Source organism: Dermochelys coriacea, chromosome 2 (genome assembly GCF_009764565.3).
Source record: "Dermochelys coriacea isolate rDerCor1 chromosome 2, rDerCor1.pri.v4, whole genome shotgun sequence".
NCBI classification, from domain to species: domain Eukaryota; kingdom Metazoa; phylum Chordata; order Testudines; family Dermochelyidae; genus Dermochelys; species Dermochelys coriacea.
The window spans coordinates 153539564-153563346 of NC_050069.1; the positions used below are offsets into that span (position 1 = coordinate 153539564).

At 42.1% G+C, this 23783-nt stretch overlaps 1 protein-coding gene across 3 annotated transcripts in view; it reads left to right on the forward strand.

Annotated features, from left to right (window-relative positions):
- GABBR2 (gamma-aminobutyric acid type B receptor subunit 2) overlaps positions 1-23783 on the forward strand; it is an 868870-nt gene that overhangs the window by 604465 nt on the left and 240622 nt on the right. For all 3 annotated transcript variants that reach the window (XM_038393151.2, XM_038393150.2, XM_043508506.1), the window contains exon 13: positions 22431-22553. In XM_038393151.2, coding sequence (XP_038249079.1) covers positions 22431-22553 — 123 coding nt within the window. The remainder of the gene's footprint in view (positions 1-22430; positions 22554-23783) is intronic.

Sequence of the window (23783 nt, forward strand, 5' to 3'; positions counted from 1 at the left end):
CTGAAAAGGTGTGGGGATATGCTGCACAAGGTACTCAGTATGTTATACTTATTGGTTCTGGTCTGTGTAGTCATTCCTATAAATGAGGGGCTGCTGGAGCCAATGAATGGCCTGTGGCAGACGCCTGCTTCCATAGCACTGGCTTCAAAGTGGGCCAATTATTGGTACTGCGTACTGGCCACAGGCGACAAGCAGTTCTCCTCACACCTGATGCTAGGGTCACTGGTAGTGATGGTGGTGAATGAAAGAATGCACCAACACCTTTAGAAATGGACACCAAAAGATCAGGAGTGCATAGACATGCTTGGTAGGAAGTCATCATCTACCTCAAGCCTCCAAATGAGGATATCAAGTAATCCTGGTGAAGTATAACCATGTCAAGTGGTGTCATTCTGTGCTTCAGTTGAAAGTTCCCACCGGAATTCAGGAGGGAATTCTAGACTTTCAAGTCAGAAGAACAGCTGGTTGCTAAGCAATACCTCCAGGAGGCATTGGATGCCATGGACCCAACCTCCAGAACAATGGCAACAGCAGTAATAATGCACTGCTCTTTGTGGCTGTTCTTGTCAGGAATTCTTAAGGAGCTACAAACCATAATTGTAGGTCCTTCTTTTTAAGGATGCTCCTTGTTCCACAACAAGATCTAAGCAGCCATGGGGTCACTTTAGGGCCATGCTCATGTCCTTGTGGGTCTACACTCCAACTTTCAAGTGACAGCATTTCAGGCCTTAGACATACCACAGACAGCTCCTTTACTATCAATACAGAGTACCCGTGCCTTCTAGGAAGGGGCAGAGGGTTTCAAAGAGGAAGCCCTCAGGAAGAGTCACCAGTTCCTCACACAACCCTTCCCTCTCTGCAACAGGGCAGCAGATTTAACTCCATGCCCAAAGACAGCATATCACTCGTTTTTTTCCCCCAGCCCTAGATATCTCTCCCCTTTTGGCAACCCAAAAATAAACCCAGGGTCTCTGCCAGTCTGACCTGGGGGGAAAATTCCATCCCAACCCCAAATATGGCAATCACTTAGTTAGAGATCACCAGTCTCACTCCTTGAAAACAATTCCTTATGCTAATGCAGAGTCTTCCACATCTCTGGCCATTGAAGGCATTTGCTAAAGCAGATGGGCCACATGCTATTGTCAGCAATCTCATCATACCATCCTCTCCATAAATGGATCAAGTTCAGTCTTGAAAGAAGTTAGGTTCTCCCTGTCCCCCACCCACTATTCCCCTTGGAAGGCTGTTCCAGAACTTCTGTGCTCTGATGGTTAGAAAGCTTCTTCTAATTTCAAGCTTAAATTTGTTCATGACTGGTTTATAGCCATTTGTACTTGTGCCAGCCTTGGTCCTTAAATAACTCCTCTCCCTCGCTGGTTTTTATCCCTCTGCTCTATTTATAGAGAGCAATCATATTTCCTCACAGCCTTCATTTTGTTAGGCTAAACAAGCTAATCTCCTTAAGTCTCCTCTCATATGGCATGTTCTCCATTCCTCTGATTATCCTAGTAGCTCTTCTCTATATCTGCTCCAGTTTGAATTCATCTTTCTTAAATATGGGCATCCAGAATTGCACACAGTATTCCACATGAGGTGTCACCAGTGCTTTGTGTAATGGTACTAACTTTTCCCTGTCTCTACTGGAAATACCTCACCTCATGCATTAGCTTTTTTCACGGCCGTATCACATTGGCAGCTCAGTCATCCTGTGATTCACCAGTACACCCATATATTTCTCCTCCTCTGAAATGTTACGTCCCCAGCTTATAGCAAAATTTTGTTTTTAGTGCAAAGTGCAAGGTCATGCACTTAGGGACTATTAAATTTAATCCCATTTTATTACTCTAGTTTTCAAGGTCCTCCAAATCTTGTATGATATTCCTGTCCTCCTCTGTACCGGGAATACCTCCAAACTTTGTCATTTGCAGTTTTTGCTTACCTATGCAGTAATTGATGATTGAGATGCAAGTCCATATACATATTCCACCCTTCTTCCTCACTGCTTTGAAGTCCCACAAACTATGGAAAAGGAGCTGGGTGTAGTGGGGCAATGCTGCTCTTTCTACCCTTTCTGAAACAGAAAAGGGAGTGAAGGGTGCATGTGGCACCCTTGCGGATCCTGCTGACTAGGAAGTTATGACACATGCATTGAACATGCAATCACCAGCTGTGGCATGTATATAAGTTCTCTCAAAGAACATCAATTATTGTACAGGTAAGTAACCCTCTTTTATTTTGAGTTGCAAACTTAATAAAGGAGCTAGAAACATTTTTTATCCTTTATATGGACCTGCCCCTAGGGCAAGAGTATTTCCCATATTGCCAGTGGCTTTAACTACTTGCTAGATAAAGGAATGTTGTTAATCTGTCTTCCTGGGTTCTGTTCCTGGCTGTAGGGGAAGTATGGTCAAAAGGTTGTGCTGTCTGTAACCAATCACATAGATATGGCATGTTCATTTTGAAAGACAATGTGGATAAGACTTAACTCTGCGATATTAGAAATCTAGGTTCTCTTTCCAGTTCTGTTTGAAGTAACTTTGTACACCTCTTAATTACTCCATCCATAAAATGGAGTGAATATGAATTCTTCCTCAATAATAAGGCTCATGAAGTGCAGAGAATTAGTAACAGTAGTCAGTGGGTGAGTTGGGACTAGAACTCAGGGTCCTCCTGCCCGCTGTCCCTTAGACCGGTGAAGAAGTGGTGGCTACTTGCCTGGTTCCTGAATAGAACACTAGCTCTGAGTCTTCCAAGCAGAAAGCTCTGTGAGGCCTTGGAGCATGGTCAGTGCAGGTGGCATGTAGAAAGTTCTGTGGGCTTTCTATTCTAGTCCATTCTATCTAGGTTCTTATAGCATCACTGTAATATCTGAGCACCTTCCAGTAATGCATTCAGTGGCATGACTAACATCTGTCATGTGATGTTTGTTCTTTCTCTCATCCTCTCCGCGGGAGAATTGAAGTACACTGTAGTGGTTTTTTTGGTAAGATTTTTTGTTGTTGGTGGTGGTGGGGTTTGTTTACACACTGCTACATGTTTATATGAGAGAATACAAGAGTGAAGTCATGTGCCTTGTCCTTTGTGTGGAATGGTGAGGTTTGTGATAGTCCTTATATTTTTGGGGAGTTCAGTCTCAGACTGGCCTCTGAGAAACTTCTGTGTCCCACACAGGTGAGCTTTACCTTTGTTGTACAATGTTCTATTGTGCCTGATGAAAAGTGTAATTAACCAGTTTTCATACTAGAGTTTTTAGGTTATCTTTTAGCTGAGGCCATTGAGTGTCTTTAAGATATAGACCAAAATCTTGAACTTGACTTGATTTCTATGGGAAGCCAGTGAAGACAGCAGAGGACAGGTTTGATGTGCTCGTGGTAGCCCATGTTACTGAGGAGATGCACTGCCATTTTCTGTGCTAGTTGGAGTTTCTTAAGGACTGATGGCTCCGTGCTCAGGTATGTGGCATTGCTGCCTTCCATACTGGAGATGATGAAAGTGTGTATAATGGGGCAGGTCATTGGTCTGCCAGGATAGGAGTTAGTCTCCTGGTCAATGGGAAAATGTAGAGATGCTGATATATGAGTGGTTAGCATCAGGGAAGAATCCAGGAATAATTCTATACTAAGGACTGCATTGACTGATTGTGAGTATACAGAGTCAACCAACAGAGACTGCACAATTGCTGCATACTCCTCAAAGTGCTTTCCTCTACCCACCAATATAATCTCCATCTTGCTCAGGTTCTTCACTTATGAGCTGATCTTGTCCAAGTATTAAGCTGTGTTTTGTGAAGGATCAATAGACCTGTGTGTAACCTGCATATTGCTGATATTTGAGTCCATGTCATCTTACCAGGTGACCTTGTGGCATACTAGCATAATAGCACCGGAGAGAATCCCTCCCTGTCTTTTGGCTAGCTTTTCTATGAGCTTTCTTGGGAACTGAAGGATTGATCCAGGACTATAGTTGGCTAAAACTGATGTCTCCTAGATGGTTTGCTTCAGTGTTAGTGCATGATTCCTTTCCTGAATGAGGCACTAGCTATTTTGGTCATGAGTGGTACCAGTTGCCAGAAAGGGCATGGATCAGATTTACGGGTCTTCAGTCAGCCTCTTTCAGAGTATCCAATAATTCTTGAGGAGTGAATGTGCTGACATCTGAGAATGCAGGTCGGCTGTTCTGTATGGCTGTGGGGGGTGGAGGGGGGAAATAGATATCAGCAAGCCTCTAACAAGCTCTGTTGATCATGTACAAATGGCATTTTTCAGAGGCTAAAAATTCAGCCAACTCTGAATGGATTTTCATGAGGACATAAGGCAAATCACTGACCACAGAATTATCGTCCTGCCAAATGTCAAGTTCCTATTCCAAATTATAGCAATTCTAAATCTCTGCAAAAAAGGGGGGAAATGTTAACATTAGTAAACCTATGGCTTTTTCCCCAACTTTGGTCTGTGACACAGATGAACCATTTAAAAAAAATCTTGCAAAACAATTCAGCATGAGACAGAGAACAAGCATGAGAAATCTCAGCCTCGATAGATAGTTTGGCAAACTTATACAGAACCGAAGACAGAGGCTTATAATTGAAAGTAAAAAGAAAGGGAGTACTTGTGGCACCTTAGACTAACAAATTTATTTGAGCATAAGCTTTCGTGAGCTACAGCTCACTTCATCGGATGCATGCAGTAGGAAAAATAAAATCGAAAGTGTAAGGCAACCTTAACCACATTCATTGCTACCAATTCTATTTATAAGAAGATGCATAAAATGTTGGTATTAACAATATGATTGTCAGATGCAATATGATTGTCAGAGATTAATTAAGGGCAGAACCAAGTGGTTCATCAACATCTTAACTATAGTACTTTTGCCCTCAGCGTAGTTTGACCCATGTTGCAGTTTTGAGAGAGGAATCAGGTCAGTATATTTTTATTAAAAGAATGAGAAAGCAAACATAAAACTAATCAAGCATGTTGCTGACAAGCTAACTTCCATAAACTAATAAAACATAAAACAATACAATGATCAAATCAAGATCACAAATGAAATCAATGGATCGATGGTTCCATTTTTCAAATGAATACAAAGGCAGTCAAATCAAATTATGAGGTTGACATAAGGAAGAGTTACTCTATTAACCCTGCATGGGAGATTCAAGAAGGAACCAGTTTGCCTTCGATCTAAGACCACAACCAGTGATCAGGACATAATCCTGTACTTTATTTAAAGAAAGTACAGCTATTAGAACTATGTCTTTGTAATTCCCCTTAACTCTTCTTTCTTAATGGTCATTAAGGTTACAGGCTATTGTTTCCCTGCTCTATTTCCTCCCTCTTCAGATAATAATACATAATCTTTCTACAGGACTTAACACAGAGGTGATTGTTAAATCATACACACTAGCAGCTTCTTGAATAATGCCCCTTTCTAACCCAGGAGAATCTCTGACTAGATAATAAATCAGGGATTTAATATTCACTTCTGGGGAACTATTGAGGGCGCGCGCGTGCTCTCTCTCTATCTTCTCCCCCCTCGATGGAGCATTGAGTCATCCCCTCATGCCAAATAAAAACAGGGACATATTCTTTCTTCTCCCTTGTTTCTTGAGATCTTTGATTTATGTGACTGTTAACTGGAACCAGTCAATGAAACAGGTGGCCAAGCTCATAAAGTAGCTTAATGTGACACATTCAGGATCTCTCAGTTAATTTCAGATTGATCAAACTTTCATAGCTATTGACCTGAATCTTTTACCTCTTCTCCCTCTGGCTGGCAAGTCCAGGGAAGAAAGGGGTGCCAAGCTTCAGATGATGGTGATGTCAAGAGAAAACTGTTCTCTTCAGCTTGGTGTTAACTTTTATGCAGGTTATTTTCCCCATTACTCCACTTCATGGGCTACCTTTGTTTTTTCAAAGGCCAATTAGATGGTCCCTACATGCCTGATATGGTTAATGTGGCCCAATCCTTTTGCAATGGACTGTCTTTAGACCTTTGGCCATTATGGCAAATCACAATAAGGAATGACCATTATCTTGCAAGATTTGCTCTGGTAACTGCAGACAAATGCTCTTTCAAAAATTCAAAAGCAGGACTATTAGGAGGCTTCCTCTAGGCTAATGAACACACTTCAACTCATTAAAAATAATCAATAACTTGTGTCTCAGTTAAAGGTAATTCCACCTGTATTCCCCTCTCAGGCTTCTAGCTTCCCAGCCATCACCTCTCTTGGATGCAGCCCCACATCTTTCTTCTGACAGGGATATCTCCCAGCTGAACAGTTCCCTGTCTTCTATGTGTTGTTCCCAGGAAAAAAGGTAGAGTGCCTAAGCAGACCTGCTTGCTTTCTCTTGGGAGACTAACAATGTAACTTCCCACAGGTAAGCTACGTAAGCATATTTTATTCTTAAGGTAACAGCACTACAGAGAAAATTTATTAAAAACAAAAGAACCTACACACCTGCTAATAAGCTTAACAGAGATCACCCCCTCCAACAGGAGCAGTCCTTCAGAATCCCATGCAGGGGATTTCCCATGGTTTCAAGTTCACCACACTCTTTGCTCAGAATGAGAACAACCCATGACTCAACCTATGATAATAAGTTGCTCATTGAACCGCTTTTGGTGCTTTGAAGAGACCTGGAATAGGTAATCAGCCTGACAATGGGTCTCCGCTCAAAGTGCAGTTTCAAAGGAATGGATTTAAGATGGAATATTTGCATTTCCCTAGGAAAACCAGTTCACAAATATTGTCCCAAAAAGTCCTTTGAACTTCCTAGTATCTTCCAGAGATTATATTAATCATGTCCTTCCTCCTAAAGAAGTTCCATACAATCCCACAATATTACATAAAATTTTTGCATTTTCAATACAATGGACTCCCCAGATACTCAAACTTAATACAGTAGTTTCACTTAATTCCATAAGGTTTGTCCAGGATATTGCAAGGTATTGTCATATCTGTCAAATCTCCCTCTTCAAGAAGTGGAAGTAACTAGAATGCTGACTTTCCCCCGAGGGAAACCAATAAATTTCCTGGTTAGAGCATCAGCAATTAAATGGGCATTCCCTTTAACAAGTATCCCTTCCATATCATAATCTTGGCGCACCACACTCCATTTTAGCAACTTGGCATTAGGTCCTTCATTTGATATATTCAGGTGAGTTTTCTGTGTACACTGTGAAATGTCACTCAAAACAAACTCTAGATTGCTGAGGACTTGCATCTCAATGGTCTTTCCTTATGGTTGTATATTTATTTTTTTTCCTCTTGGGGAAGCAGTTCCTTACTCAAGTATACTATGGGTTGTGTCTCCCCTTATTCCTCAGTTTGCGTCAACACGGCCCCAATTCTTGTGTGAGAGGCATCTGTGAACACTATAAAAGGTTTGTCAACGTCAGGGCTTACCAGAACTGGGTATGTGCACAGGGCTTCCTTCAGTTTCAAGAAGGCCTGTTGATCTTGTTTGGACCAGACAACCTTGTCTGGCTTACTTGTTATATTGATCAGTGATAATAGGCAGTCAGAGTACTAAAGTGAGGGACAAACCTCCAATAATAGTCTGCCATTCCAATAAAGGATTGTACGTGGTTTCCTGGTCTGGGCAGTGGGCTAGTTCTAACTTGTCAGCCATTCTCTCTTACACGCACTCATTAACTTATGACTGTTACTAAATAAGAAATTAAGGAAGTTTCTTTGGGGGAGGGGGGCAGCCTAGATATAAATTCATAGCTTACCTTACTGCTCTTTAACCTTTAAACTGCTTTTACATTTCTATCAAACTACTTTTCATTTACTATTGAAAAAATTAGTTTGTAAAGGCCCAAATCAAATATGGGCCTGTATACTTCACACAAACCATGTGTCTTTGTAGCCTATTGTACAAATAAGTTAGGAAAAGGAAAGCATTGGATGTTAAACAATATTATAGAATGTACAGATAGGCACAAAACTTTACAAATATTCTTGTATGTACAAAATTGAATGATTTTGGAGGACACTAGTAAGGCTACCTCTATAGGAAGTATCCAGATTAGTAATCTGAGAGTGGTGGCTTGGTATGGTTAGTAATTTATAGGGGGAAAAAGGATACATAGAATTACTTTCCATAAAAAATGCAGATGAGAACCTCTTCCTAAGAGTACAGGAAGCCAAAAGAAATATAGGGAATGTATACATGCAATCAGTGAATTTAATATGCTATTGGGTTAAAAAAACAGTAGCAAATAAAGCAAAGTGTGGGTTTGTCTACATGAACAGTTAGTTGGCAGCAAGCTGGGGTATAACTCTACCCTGACCCTAGCTTGCCATGCACTGTTCATATGAACCCCACTGCCATGCACCAAAAGTTCCCTAGAGTGCTTTGACCTGCTCCGCTTTGAAATGGGACTAAGTCAAAGCATACTGGTGAACTTCTCGTGTGCAGCAGCAGAATCCACATGAACACTTAATGTACAGCAGGCTAGTGAAGGGTAGGTTCTCATGCCAGCTTGCTGTGGACTTAACTGTTCATGTAAACAAGCCCTAAAAGAACCATTTATGAAAACTACAACAAACTGGCTTATCTCCAAAGGAGAGATCATGAGAGAGCAATTTGTCTAATAAAAACTGAAAGATACAATAAGTGATCCTAAATCTATTAAGTCCGCCTTTCTGGATTTCTACACATCACAATATAAAAATCCTTCAGAGCAGATTCAACAGCATTTTTAGAAAATGAAACTGCCAATTCTAACAGAAGATGCTGTTAGTTTAGAAGAATCAATATCTCAAGTGGAGACTAAAAAGGCTATTAACAGTTTAAAGCTTGGAAAAAGCCCAAGACCATATGGCTCTCTAGTCAAATTCTTTAAAACTTGTAGACAAAAATTTATTCCTTTATTAGGTATCATTTTTGCTGCAATTCCAGAATAGGATAGCCTGCTAATATGCAAAAAGAAAAGGAGTACTTGTGGCACCTTAGAGACTAACAAATTTATTAGAGCATAAGCTTTTGTGAGCTATAGCTCACTTCATCAGATGCATCGAAAGCTTATGCTCTAATAAATTTGTTAGTCTCTAAGGTGCCACAAGTATTCCTTTTCTTTTTGCGAATACAGACTAACACGGCTGCTACTCTGAAACCTGCTAATATGGTAGCTTGCCACATCCTTTCCATTGATATAAAAGGAGGTCTAATCCACAGATGACCACTGAACCTGTTGACCAATTTCTGTTTTAAAAGTAGACATTAAAATTATGCTAAATATTGGCAAATTGAATGCAGTCTATAATCATACAATTGATACACACAACCGTGCAAGATTTATTACTGTAAGGTAATCTCCAAATCTGTGAAGAAAATTGAATTTTATCGCCTTTGTCCCAATGAAGAAGAAAGGAAATTTGCTATAATTTGATGCTGGCAAGTCATCTGATTGGGTTGAATGTCTGTGGATTTGACCTTATGTTTAGAAAATAAGTGAATGCTTTCCACTTAATCTCAAGAGCTAAATTCTGATAAATGGCTTCCTTGCTAAGAGCTAGAGTGTGTTATCTGTGCAAAGTCAGAGGCAGAATGGAGCCACATCCTCAGATGGGAGTACTGGGAAAGATTGTCTCAGAAGGCACAATTTTTCCTGGGCTGCTTGGTGTTACACAGAGGGTTTGTGCTCCATTCCTTCTGCTGAGTGGCACAGATTACTTCCTTCAGTGCTACATGATCCTCCCTCCTCCTTGCCTCTTTTATAGCAATTTTCTCTTTAAAAGAATCATGGGGCACTATTATCTGCCCATAGTGACAGCTGTTGTGATGCATCTCTTCTCCCCTACCCAGACAAAGTTGATCGAAATCTTGTCCTGAAGAAATTCTTCTTAAAAGAAGGTCTGTGGTCACCACTTTAACTTGCTTTAGCAACAGAGCTGCTAGCCAGAGCAGCAAGAACTAAAATGAAAATTATAGGAACCAAAACTAAACTAAAATGTAAATTACCAAAACCACAGAGCAAACATGCATCTATATAGATAAGACAAAAAGAAAAGGAGTACTTGTGGCACCTTAGAGACTAACAAATTTATTAGAACATAAGCTTTCGTGAGCTAAGACAATATATCTATTGCAACCTGATGATCTTCAAGTAGTGTTCCTATGGATGCTCCGCTGTAGGTGTGCTGGCACCCCCTGTGCCTTCGATCAGAGATTTTTCATAACAGTGTCTATTCAGCCCATGCATGCATGTTATTCCACCTTGTGCTCCATGCCATTGCTATTTAGCACTCTGTGGGCTAATCGTCCGCTGTTCCTTTTCAACCGTCCCAGCTTGAGACCAAGCCTTAACAAGTTGTCCAAGTGGTGAGCAGCACATACTCCGGTTGCATCCATTGTTTTGGGGAATCTCAAATTTCCCAAAAGTGAAACTTCTGTCTGGCATTAAGCTCTAGAGGCAGAAAGATTCAAAGTTTTCTCTGTCTGTTCTTTGATAGAGAGTTCACTGCATCCGGCTGCTGACTGAGGTCAGGAGCTCCCCATATGAGGGTCTCTGAGTACATCATCTGCCTCTTTTAGCTGAGTGGCATTCTTTGGGGGGATCTGAGAAGACCTAAGATTCCACTTAAAAGTCTTTCAAAGACCTTGCCCTGAGTTCTTCATGTGGAGAATCTACCTCAAAGAAGCTGAAGTCTTTAGCTCTCTTGGATCCCATCAGTCTCTGACATGGTACCCATGAGGCTGCTGATTCCTCAGATACTGAGAGCTCTGCCAAGCCTAGAAACTCTAAAGTATTGGGCTTCAAGAAGCCATCAGCACCAACAGCAGGCTGTGGTGGCAAGAAGAGCTCTACCACGGTACTGAAAAAAAAGCTCTGGCTCCATCCAGATTTCCCCCCAGAGAGTTAAAAACTCACAGTATCACCCACTCTTTTGGTTACCATTACTTCAGCTCAAGTCATGGACATGGTACTGACAACATTCTTGGTACCACAAGATTTCCAGTTTTCCCAAATTCCCTTAAAGTGTCAGACTCCTGAATCACTCTTGCTTGTTTCCAGTTTCTTCTTGGTACTGAAAACATCCAGATCTCTGGACATCCAGTACCGATGGCAGTACTTCACACTTCCTTGGTACCGAGAGCGTTCAGCTCCCCAGATACCCAACCAGTACCAATGGTGGTGGTACCTCAAGCTCCTTCTGCTGTCCCACCATTACTGAGTGACTTAAAGGAGGAGGATTCTGATGAACACTCTGCCTCAGTCTCCCAAATATCTGTGCAAGGCTCTTCACTCTGCTCGATGAAGGCTGTTTTCCTGAGATTCCCTGAGCAACCTGAGGTCATTTGTGATAAACATCCACAGCTACCATACTGCTGGGGTGAACACCCATGGATTCTACCACCCATGTCATATGCACCAGCCCCTTGGCCATACCTGGGCAGCTTATCACTATAAATTCTCTAGGGCCTCAAACTCTGCCTTTCATAGAGACCGGCAACCCTCCTCACCTTCCCTTTCCAGGAACCTCAAGCCTCAGGAAGAGACTTTTGAGGAGCAGGAGGCCAAGACTGACAAGGAGGTCTCCAACTGCAAACATCTCTTCATCCCTGGATGAAGCTGTCCTGCCACCACCATCCCTGGCTCATAATTTTAAGCAGTTTCATGATCTCATCAGAAGGGTGGTTGATTCTTTACAGATCTCACTCGAGCAGATTGAGGAGCTGCATCATAAACTGCTTAAAATCCTCCCTACTGCCTCCTCTGTCCACATTGCCCTGCCACTCAATGAGGCATTCCTGGATCCTGCAAATATCTGCCATACATCAGCCTCAACTCCTCCCATGTGCAAGAGGGCAAACCAAAAATATTACATTGCTTCTAAGGAGTTTAGAATTTTTATTTTTCTCACCAATCTCCTAACTCCTTGGTGGTTGAGGCAGTTAATAAATGAGGAAGGCAGCGCCACATTAAATCTATGCCCCATGATAAAAATCTTAAGTGCCTCCATCTCTGTGGTAGAAAACCTTATTTCCAGCTACTTTACAGTTTAGAATCACCAATTACCAGGCCTTAATGGCAAAGTATAACCACATAAACTATGCTAAGCTGAACGCCTTTATTGAACGTCTGCTGGCAGAGCACAGAGCAGTTCCTGGCAATTGTTGCAGAAGGCCAACTCCTCTCCAGGGCACCTCTGCAGGATTCTCTCAACTCTGTTGATACTACTGCTTGTTCACTTTTCCATGACAGTAGTTATGAGGATGGCCTCCTGGCTTCAGCTCTCTGGAATATCAAAGGAGGACCAGAATACAAAAGAAGACCTTCCTTTTGACAGCATAAAGTTGTTTGACAACATAGACAAATCTCTGCACATATGAAGATTCCAGGGCCACTTTATGATCTCTGGGGATCTACACACCAGAAGAGGAAAATTTAGTAGGTCCCAGACATCACAGAGGTTTCATCCCACCCTGTTTCCAAACTTACAGAGGCCATATGAACTTCACTGCAAAAGTAGAGGTTCCAGAGGAGAAAACCACCCATCTCCCAGCCTTCAACTTCACAACTTTCCACCTTGAAACATCAATTTTGATTGGAAGATGAAGGCCCTGAGTTCCCATCCCCTTACATACCAGCTACAACATTTCACTGCTTTCTTCCTTTTGGCAACTGCCTTTACCACTTCTGGCAGGCGTGGGAGTCCATCACTATGGACAAGTGGGTTTTGGAGAACATTTCCACAGGGTACTCCATCCACTTCAGTTCAGTTCCACCCACCAACTCCCCTTCTCCATCCCTCTTCAGGGTCCTCTCCCATGATTTCCTGCTACTGCAGGAAATCGACTCTCCTACACCTGAGTGCTATCAAATCAGTTCCCACACAGTACAGAAGGAAGGGGCTTTACTCCAGGTATTTCCTGATTCCCAAAAAGTGGTTGGGGACCCATTCTAGATTTAAGACTACTTTGTGAAGGCACAAAAATTGAGAATAGTGACACCTGTAGCTATAATCTTGTCACTGGATCAAGGGGATTGGTTCTCGGCCCTTGACCTTGAACACATATTTCCACATTGCAATCCACTCATTCCACAAACGATCCCTACACTTTACTGTAGTACCTTTTGGCCTATCATCCATCCTGAGGGTCTTTTCAAAGTTTCATGTTGGTAGTAGTGGCACATTTCCACAGGAATGCTATTTTGGTATTCCCTTACCTAGATGATTGGCTTCTGAAAGGACACTGCTTGTGAAGTCACTTCCAAGGAATGTACAAGGCCATACTGGCCCTGCAACTGAACATTCAGAAGTCCACCTTGACCCCTGTGCAAAAACAGGCATTCATAGGGGCTCATCTCAACTCAGCAGTAGTGGGAGCCTTCCTGCCAATGCACAGATTTAAATCCCTATCCAACTTAGTCAATATGATTCAGATCAGTCCTCAGACCCCAGTCAGGAACTGTCTCCAACTACTGGGACATATGGCAGCCAGTACTTTCATTTGTAGATCATGCACAACTGCACATGCAATGACTTCAAGGGTGGCTCAGGACAATTTATTCACCTAGCGTACAGTCTAAACATACTGCTTTCCATACCCACTTTTGTAAAGAAATCTCTCAGTTGTTAGACACTCACAATGTGTGTGAGGGAGTCCCCTTCACCTGCCCTCTCCCAATGATTGTTATAATAACAGATAAAAAGAAAAGGAGTACTTGTGGCACCTTAGAGACTAACAAATTTATTTGAGCATAAGCTTTCGTGAGCTACAGCTCACTTCATCGGATGCATTTGAAGTGAGCTGTAGCTCACGAAAGCTTATGCTCAGATAAATTTGTTAGTCTCTAAAGTCTTTTCTTTTTGAGAATACAGACTAACACGGCTGCTATTCTGAAACCTGTCATAATAACAGATGTTTCCCTATTGTACAGCTGTGGGCAGGAGGATTCCCCAAGAAACCACTCTACATGTCAACCTCCCAGAACTCAGAGCATTCAGATACATCTGTCTCCAGTTTCTGCCGCTGATCAGAGGCAAAAACATAAAGGTCATAACAGACATGTCATGCATGTTTTATATAAACCGGCAAGGGGGAGCAAGATCCCCCTTCCCTCTGTGCTGAAGCTGTAGAGCTTTGGAATTGGAGTATATGCAATCAGATTGTTATTGCAGCAGCTTACCTTCCAGAAATGACCATGGACAGACTCAGCAGGCACTTAGAATCATGGAATATCAGGGTTGGAAGGGACCTCAGGAGGTCATCTAGTCCAACCCCCTGCTCAAAGCAGGACCAATCCCCAACTAAATCATCCCAGCCAGGGCTTTGTCAAGCCTGACCTTAAAAACTTCTAAGGAAGGAGATTCCACCACCTCCCTAGGTAACACATTCCAGTGTTTCACCACCCTCCTAGTGAAAAAGTTTTTCCTAATATCCAACCTAAACCTTCCCCACTGCAACTTGAGACCATTATTCCTTGTTCTGTCATCTGCTACCACTGAGAACAGTCTAGATCCATCCTCTTTGGAACCCCCTTTCAGATAGTTGAAAGCAGCTATCAAATCCCCCCTCATTCTTCTCTTCCACAGACTAAACAATCCCAGTTCCCTCGGCCTCTCCTCATAAGTATGTGTTCCAGTCCTCTAATAATTTTTGTTGCTCTCCACTGGACTCTTCCCAGTTTTTCCACATCCTTCTTGTAGTGTGGGGCCCAAAACTGGACACAGTACTCCAGATGAGGCCTCACCAATGTCGAATAGAGGGGAACGATCACGTCCCTCAATCTGCTGGCAATGCCCCTATTTATACCTCCCAAAATGCCATTGACCTTCTTGGCAACAAGGGCACACTGTTGACTCATATCCAGCTTCTCGTCCACTGTAACCCCTAGGTCCTTTTCTGCAGAACTGCTGCCGAGCCATTGGGTCCCTAGTCTGTAGCAGCGCATGGGATTCTTCCATCCTAAGTGCAGGACTCTGCACTTGTCCTTGTTGAACCTCATCAGATTTCTTTTGGCCCAATCCTCTAATTTGTCTAGGTTCCTCTGTATCTTATCCCTACCCTCCAGCATATCTACCTCTCCTCCCAGTTTAGTGTCATCTGCAAACTTGCTGAGGGTGCAATCCACACCATCCTCCAGATCATTTATGAAGATATTGAACAAAACCGGCCCAAGGACTGACCCTTGGGGCACTCCACTTGATGCCAGCTGCCAACTAGACATGGAGCCATTGATCACTACCCGTTGAGCCCAACAATCTAGCCAACTTTCTATCCACCTTATAGTCCATTCATCCAGCCCATACTTCTTTAACTTGCTGGCAAGAATACTGTGGGAGACCATGTCAAAAGCTTTGCTAAAGTCAAAGAACAATGTCAACAGCTTTCCCCTTATCCACAGAGCCAGTTATCTCATCGTAGAAGGCAATTACGTTAGTAAGGCATGACTTGCCCTTGGTGAATCCATACTGACTGTTCCTGATCACTTTCCTCTCCTCTAAGTGCTTCAGAATTGATTCCTTGAGGACCTGCTCCATGATTTTTCCAGGAACTGAGGTGAGGCTGACTGGCCTGTAGTTCCCAGAATCCTCCTCCTTCCCTTTTTTAAAGATGGGCACTATATTAGCCTTTTTCCAGTCATCCGGGACTTCCCCGATCTCCATGAGTTTTCAAAGATAATGGCCTATGGCTTTGCAATCACATCTGCCAACTCCTTTAGCACTCTCAGATGCAGCGCATCCGGCCCCATGGACTTGTGCTTGTTCAACTTTTCTAAATAGTTCCGAACCACTTCTTTCTCCACAGCGGGCTGGTCTCCTCCTCCCCATGTTGTGCTGCCCAGTGCAGTAGTCTGGGAGCTGATCTTGTTCATGAAGACAGAGGCAAAAAAAGCATTGAGTACATTAGCTTTTTCCACATCCTCTGTCACTATGTTGCCTCCCTCATTCAGTAAGGGGCCAACGCTTTTCTTGACTTTCTTCTTGTTGCTAACATACTTGAAGAAATCCTTCTTGTTACTCTTAACATCTCTTGCTAGCTGCAACTCCAGGTGTGATTTGGCCTTCCTAATTTCACTCCTGCATGCCCGAGTAATTTTGATACTCTTCCCTGGTCATTTGTCCAGTCTTCCACTTCTTCTTGTAAGCTTCTTTTTTGTGTTTAAGATCAGCAAGGATTTCACTGTTAAGCCAAGCTGGTCGCCTGCCATATTTGCTATTCTTTCTACACATCGGGATGGTTTGTCCCTGTAGCCTCAATAAGGATTCTTTAAAATACAGCCAACTCTCCTGGACTCCTTTCCCCCTCATGTTATTCTCCCGGGGAGTCCCCTGAGGGAGTCAAAGTCTGCTTTTCTGAAGTCCAGGGTCCGTATTCTGCTGCTCTCCTTTCTTCTCTGTGTCAGGATCCTGAACTCGATCATCTCATGGTCGCTGCCTCCCAGGTTCCCATCCACTTTTGCTTCCCCTACTAATTCTTCCCGGTTTCTGAGCAGCAGGTCAAGAAGAAGAGCTCTGCCCCTAGTTGGTTCCTCCAGCACTTGCACCAAGAAATTGTCCCCTACACTTTCCAAAAACTTCCTGGATTGTCTGTGCACCACTGTATTGCTCTCCCAGCAGATATCAGGGTGATTGAAGTCTCCCATGAGAACCAGGGCCTGCGATCTAGTAACTTCCGTGAGTTGCTGGAAGAAAGCCTCGTCCACCTCATCCCCCTGATCCGGTGGTCTATAGCAAATTCCCACCACAACATCACCCTTGTTGCTCACACTTCTAAACTTAATCCAGAGACTCTCAGGTTTTTCTGCAGTTTCATACTTGAGCTCTGAGCAGTCATACTGCTCCCTTACATACAATGCAACTCCCTCACCTTTTCTGCCCTGCCTGTCCTTCCTGAACAGTTTATATCTATCCATGACAGTATTCCAGTCATGTGAGTTATCCCACCAAGTCTCTGTTATTCCAATCACATCATAATTCCTTGATTGTGCCAGGACTTCCAGTTCTCCCTGCTTGTTTCCCAGGCTCCTTTGTGTATAGGCACTTGAGATAACTCGCTGATCGTCCCTCTTTCTCAGTATGAGGCAGGAGCCCTGCCCTCTCGCACGCTCCTGCTCATGCTTCCTCCCGGTATCCCACTTCCCCACTTACCTCAGGGCTTTGGTCTCTTTCACCCGGTGAACCTAGTTTAAAGCCCTCCTCACTAGGTTAGCCAGCCTACTTGTGAAGATGCTCTTCCCTCTCACTTCTCTCAAGACCACGAGTGGGAGATAGATTCTATCAAACTTCCCTATGTATTCCAACAATGGCACTCCTCAGACTTTTTTGCCACAACAATAATCAGGAAATGTGCTCAGTTTTGCTCCAGAGCTGGTCTGTCACCAGTCCCTTAGGAATGCCTTTCACCTCTAATAGACACCGGGTCTTCTGTATGCATTCCCGCTATGTCTGATATCCAAAGTCCTACTCAAAATAAGAAAGGACAAGGCCAGAATTATTGTGATTGTTCTGATATGGCCCAGACAAACATGGTTTCCTTACCTGATACAGCTGGCAGTTTTCTCCCTGATCACTCCTCATGCTGCCCCTTATCTGTTCTCTCAGGAGAATGGGAAGATCCTTTACCCCATCTCAGAATCCTTCACCCCAGAGTACGCCTGATTGATGGTTCATGGGCATAGAAATGGCCTGTTCACAGCAAGTAAAAAGGATGTTACTGCACAACAGAAAACAGTCTACATGCTGCACTTAATTACAAAAATAATTATTTGCCCATTGGTGCAACCTCAAACACATTGCAACAACCATATTGCTTCCAGACATACTACCCTATATTCTATACTACAGACCCTGGGGTTATCACTGAACTCGATTTTTCATCTGCCTGCCATCACGGCCTTCCTTTTTCCAATAGAGGGTTACTCTGTATTTGCCCACCCAGTGACAACAAGATTCCTTAAAGGCCTGGGCAACCTTTTTCCACCAGTTACATGCCTTACTCTGATTTTGGGACCTTAACTTGGTTCTCAGATCCCTTACATGACCACGGTTTGAACCTGTGGCTGTGTGCTCACTCCTCCTTTTATCAATGAAAATGGCATTTCTGGTTGCCATCTCATCGGCTTGACAAGTGGGGGAAATATGGTCTTCTGTGGCATACTAACCGTTCCCAATATTTTTCAGAGACAAGGTTATGTTACGACCACCCCCCATATTTTTGCCAAAAGTACCTTCTCATTTTCATATTAATCAGCCCATAATCCTCACCAGGATAAGGGGAAGGCCTTGGTCTGCATGGCTGATGTCAGGAGAGCCATGACCTTCTACCTTGATCAGACTAAACCTTTCAGGAAGATTTCCAGATTCTTTATCTTGATTTGCAGAAAGAACAAAAGGAACTCCAATCTCTAAACGGAGGCTCTCTGGGTGGAAAACTGATTCTATTAGCAACTGCTGCCCATTTTGTAATCTCAAAGCACCTACTGACACATGAGCTCACTCTGAGATATATTTCCACCTCCACAGCCTTTCTTAAGAACGTTCCTATCATTTGAAATATGTAAAGCAACAACTTGGGCTTCTCTGCGTAAATTTGCCGAGCACTGTGCAATAATTCACAACTCTACTTCCGACAGTGTGTTTGGCTCAGCTATACTTTCTTCCATACTGGAGTAGACTCAAACGCCCTGGCCTCCTTAAAGGGGAACTGCTTGGGAGTCCCCTAGAGTGAAGCACCCATACGGACATTACTCGAAGAAGAAGATGTGGTTACTCATCCTATGCAGTAATTGCAGTTCTTTGAGATGTGTTCTACTATGAGTGCTCCACTACCCACCCTTTTTCTCTTCTTTGGAGTTTCCGGTCATGCGGTTTCACAATAGAGAAGGAACTGAGGATGGTTAGCCCACACAGTGCTATATAGCAATGACATAGGGCATGAGGTGAAGTAACATGCATGCACAGGCTGAACAGACATGTCTATGAAAATCTCCTATTGAAGGTGCAGGGGGCATAAGTGCAGGAGCACCCATAGGGAGACGCATCTTAAAGAACTGCTGTTACTGTATTTTTCTTCTCCAAGAGACTGTTGTAGCAGTTTTTGCCCTGTCTCAGTTATAAAAATTGTTTTAAAAAGTTAGCCTGGAGAAAATGCCAAGGTGAAGGGGTGTGGCCTAAGCTTCATCCCAAGTCAGGATGTAGGCACCTAAGACAGGTGCCTCCTGCTGGCCCAATATCCACTTGGGAGTCTCAGCTGTGAACCATCTCCTGGAGTGAGGCACCTAAGCCATTTTTTGTTGAGCAATAACTGAGGAGGAGGAAGTTTCTAGTTACTATTTTTAAAAAGTGACAAATTATAACTTGTGGAGCAACTGATGATTTTATTCCTGATATGTGAAAGTTTACATAGTTTGAATGCAATTAAAAATATATACTGTAAGGATAAGTAGGGGGAAGCTTTTAATTTCCAAATGGAAGAAAAAAAATGAAGTGAAATAATATGCACCTCTTCATGCAAGTTTATAGAAACTCAATATAAAATGCCATTATAGATGGGGCTGGCAGGTGGCTTAACACTTCCCATTATAAGACCCTGGTTTCAATTGTGTATAGCTTTGCCCTTAATTTTTATCCCAGTGGTTAGAGCACCCACCTGGCACGTGAGAGACCCAGGTTCAATTTTCTCCTCCGCCTGATGTGAAGGATTCAAACTTGGGTCTCCACCTCGCAGAAGAGTGCCCTAACCACTGGACTTTGGTGTATTTTAGGAATTCTCTCAGTCTCTCCTGTTAGGCCAGGAAGAGTGTTAGAGTGTCTCTGCATGTGGTTAGGGTACTCTGCTGAGAGGTGGGGTACCCAAATTCAAATAGAATCTCCATATCAGGTTATTGAACCTGGTAGTTATGAGGGGGGTAACACCATTCCTCCTCCTCTAGCCATTTTGCATCTGTTTAGGTTTGCTCAGAGAATGCCCCACAGGTGAGATAGGTGAGGGAACACATAGTTGGAGGATCCCACTGGGGGTTAGGTGTGTGATAGGTGCCTGAACTGAGGTATATGTGCATCTGCTCACTGGCAGAAACTTTGGCACCTAGGGAACTTTAATAGTGGAAGTGTAGGTGCCTACAGAATTAGGTGACCCAGAGCAGGGGTTTTGAGGATTTCAGTGGTGCCTAACTGTTGGACTTAAGTACTTAAGTCCTTTTATGTATCTCTAGCCCTTACTGACTATCTTTATCCCTCCCTATTAGCTCAATGTGAAACTCACCCTTGTGTCCAGGGACAGCACAAGAACAGCATTACTTATTTACCTAAGCCCTCCTTTGAGGCCTTAAGTGGGACTTAAGCGATGCATAGGCTTTGGGCTGTCCCTGTACACAAGGTAAACTTCCCCCTGACACAACATCCCTTAGGGTTAGAGTTTCAGAGTTGCAGCCGTGTTAGTCTGTATTCGCAAAAAGAAAAGGAGTACTGGTGGCACCTTAGAGATTAACAAATTTATTAGAGCATAAGCTTTCGTGAGCTACAGTTCACTTCATCCGACGAAAGCTTATGCTCTAATAAATTTGTTAGTCTCTAAGGTGCCACCAGTACTCCTTTTCTTTTAGGGTTAGAGTGTAATCTTGCAGCTGGTCATGAGTAAAGGGCAGGGTGTAATTGTGCTATGCCAAGAGTAGAGCAGGAACCAAACTGGGACTGAGAGTCACAGTTGAGTGCCTGTTTCCTTTTTAGTCTGCAGGGGAAGTACGCAGTGCTAGCTCTTTTCCTAATTCAACTTCCCTTCTCTTCCACCCACTCCTTGCCCAGCTGTGCAGAAGAGAGAGTAGCAACACGGCGACAGAAGCTGCTTTCACCCCTACCCCCATCCTGCAGTGCCAGCCATGCTATCTTGCTCCCCGAGTGAGCAGGTAGTAAGGGTCATACTCTAGCCCTTAATTATGACAATATTAGATACATGGACTTTAGTAAGGAAGAAAATGGTTGCTGAACTTAGTATTTTTACTCCAAATAGTTTAAATAATTGGGGAAGCCGCTTAGTAGAGAGTGGCATACAATATTGCAGTAGCGTCTCTGAGAATGGAGAGTTTATTACACTAAATAATCAGGAAGGATTTTCATGTGTTTGCTTCATACTTATATTTCTAGTTATAATTTTTGTCACATTTTTAATTAATAACTTGTGGAGTAACTGATTTAGAGATCACTTTATGCCTAAAATTTCAATGGAAAGGGATTACAGACACTATCTGAAAGTTTATATAGTTTAAATAAAATTAAAAATATATGCTGTAAGGGTTAATAGGGGAAAGCTTTTAATTTCCAAATGGAAGAAAAAAATGAAGTGATACAATATGTACCCCTTCCTGCAACTTTATAGAAACTCAATATAAAATAGAGACAGGGCTGGTAGGTTACCTAACTCTTCCCATTATAAGACTCTGGTTTCAATTGCTTGTGACTTTGCCAAAATTTAATCATTTGAGCTGAAATTTTCCATGCTTGGTGTCCCTCTCAGGTTGAATTTGTTTAAAAAAATCACTAAAACAGTTCACCCATTTCTGTGAATGAGACTAGGGGAAAATGCATTGTTTTGCCCATTCTGGTGGCCTTTGTATTGAACACTGAAATGGTGGCCCTGTAGAAAAAATGCTCTGTGATTGTGTAATGAAAGACACTATCAGAATGCATATGCACAAGGGGCTGAATTAAGAGTCAACCTTAATTGTGTCATTTCTTAACTTTGAAGTGTTTGACTTTACATTAAAAAACATTAAAGGTGAAAGTTTTTCTATGTAATAGAAATGATATATAGATGCTGCTATACCCCTGTAAGGCTGTAAGTGTAGGATTTATTTTAACTAGTAAAGCAACTATTCCCTATTGAAATCTGGGCATATGCAAAATATTAAAGGTAACTGTTCTGAGTTACATGTGCAAAAAACCTCTTCATTTTGTAAAAAAAGGAAATATATATTTCCCTTACTAGAAAACAGGATTTCAAACCAACTTGAATTGAAAATGTAACTATAGCTTTTGCTATGGTGAGAGCTGTAATAATTAGTGCACTTCTATATGCATACACATAAAAATTGATCTTTGAGATTGAATCTTCTAGATTTTCCAGAATTCTGAATTTGTTAAGTATTTACCAGTCTTCACTAATCTTCTTTTGAGATGTTTATATAATTGTTAGACACTGACATTAAACAAGAGACAAACCTACAGTATCTTTCACTTTAGACTAACAAATTTATTTTGAGCATAAGGTGCCACAAGTTCTCCTTTTCTTTTTGCGGATACAGACTAACATAGCTGCTACTCTGAAACCTTTCTTTCACCTGCTATTTCTGAAATTCTCTATATATTATTAAAAACCTGTTTGGCAACAGTGCATGTTTATTCACTGCATGTGAAGAAGACTCCACAGAAATCTCAGACTCATGGGAATGCCCTCCTCTGCTCTTTGTCCTTCCAGATTATTAAGGACCAGAAGCTGATGGTGATAGTTGGAGGGATGCTGCTGATTGATCTCTGCATCTTGATTTGCTGGCAGGTTGTGGACCCGTTGAGAAGGACTGTGGAAAAGTACAACATGGAGGTATGTCACGAAGACTAAGTATCAATATCTATAGTACCATGTCTGCTTCTGTAGCTTTCATTGAGCCTAGGTAAGGATACATGATGATATATTGAAACAGGCCAAGCAGAGGTTTTTTATTTTTGTTAAAGTAAAAATGAAACTACAGAGGAAATCCTAGCTGCGATCTAAATAAGGTGCTGTATCTGTCACTTTTAAAGATTTTTAAAGATGCAATAATGCTGTAAACACAGGAGAGTTCTCTAATAAGAATCTATAACAGATACTCTTGCAATAAATAATAGATTACAAAATCCATTAGTCAATTTCAGTAAACACATTCAAGACATCTGCGGTGAGGTCATTGTTTTGACTGCATTATTATTGTAGATGTTCAGGAATTATATTACCATTTCTATTTTTCTCACTTGTAAGACCACCACCCCCACACACACCCATGCTCATTGCTCCTATTTTGATGTCATTCCTGGAAAGGTCATGTTGAAGATTGTGATGGTCTGGAGATAACAGCATAATACCACTTTGTGATATTGTTCCTAGAATTAGAACATTTTGAAAGTAAAAGGAATGATCACAAAGTTAATGAAATACCCTATCTATATGCACATCAGCCCTGTACCTTCACGTGGCATACTACGTACTTCCAACATGGAGACTGGAAACGTCAATTAATCCAGACTTGATTTTTATGGTCATCAGTGAGGAAAAACTAATTTTATCACCAGTGCTGCTTAGTATCTTCAAAAAGTCTATTCTATTGTATACTATAACATTTTATTCCATTATTTCTATATTGCACCAGCATTTTTGGAAAAGGGTTTGGGATTATTTTGGGAATGATTTATTTGAGTTGGGTTTTTTAGGCAAATACATTTTCAAAACATATGTCATAGCAGTGTCTCCTAAACAGTGAAATGTGCCTTCCAAGAGACACTCCAGAGTGTGCAAAATTGTTCAATGTTTTGAGGTTTGTTTTTTCAAAGTTAGTCTCCAGCTGTTATGGTTGTGGAGAAGAATTTGAAAATGTGATTGAAATTAACTGATGTGGAGATATCTGCCTGAATTTGAAGAGAGCCTGAAACAATAGGTCAGTGTCACTGTTCAGTAACATTGTAAAAATGAAAAGTAATGTTTATGGCAGTTTTAAATAATTTGTATTTGAGCAATACTTAACATCCAATTGTGTGTGTGTGTGTGTGTGTGTGTGTGTGTGTGTGTGTGTGTGTGTGT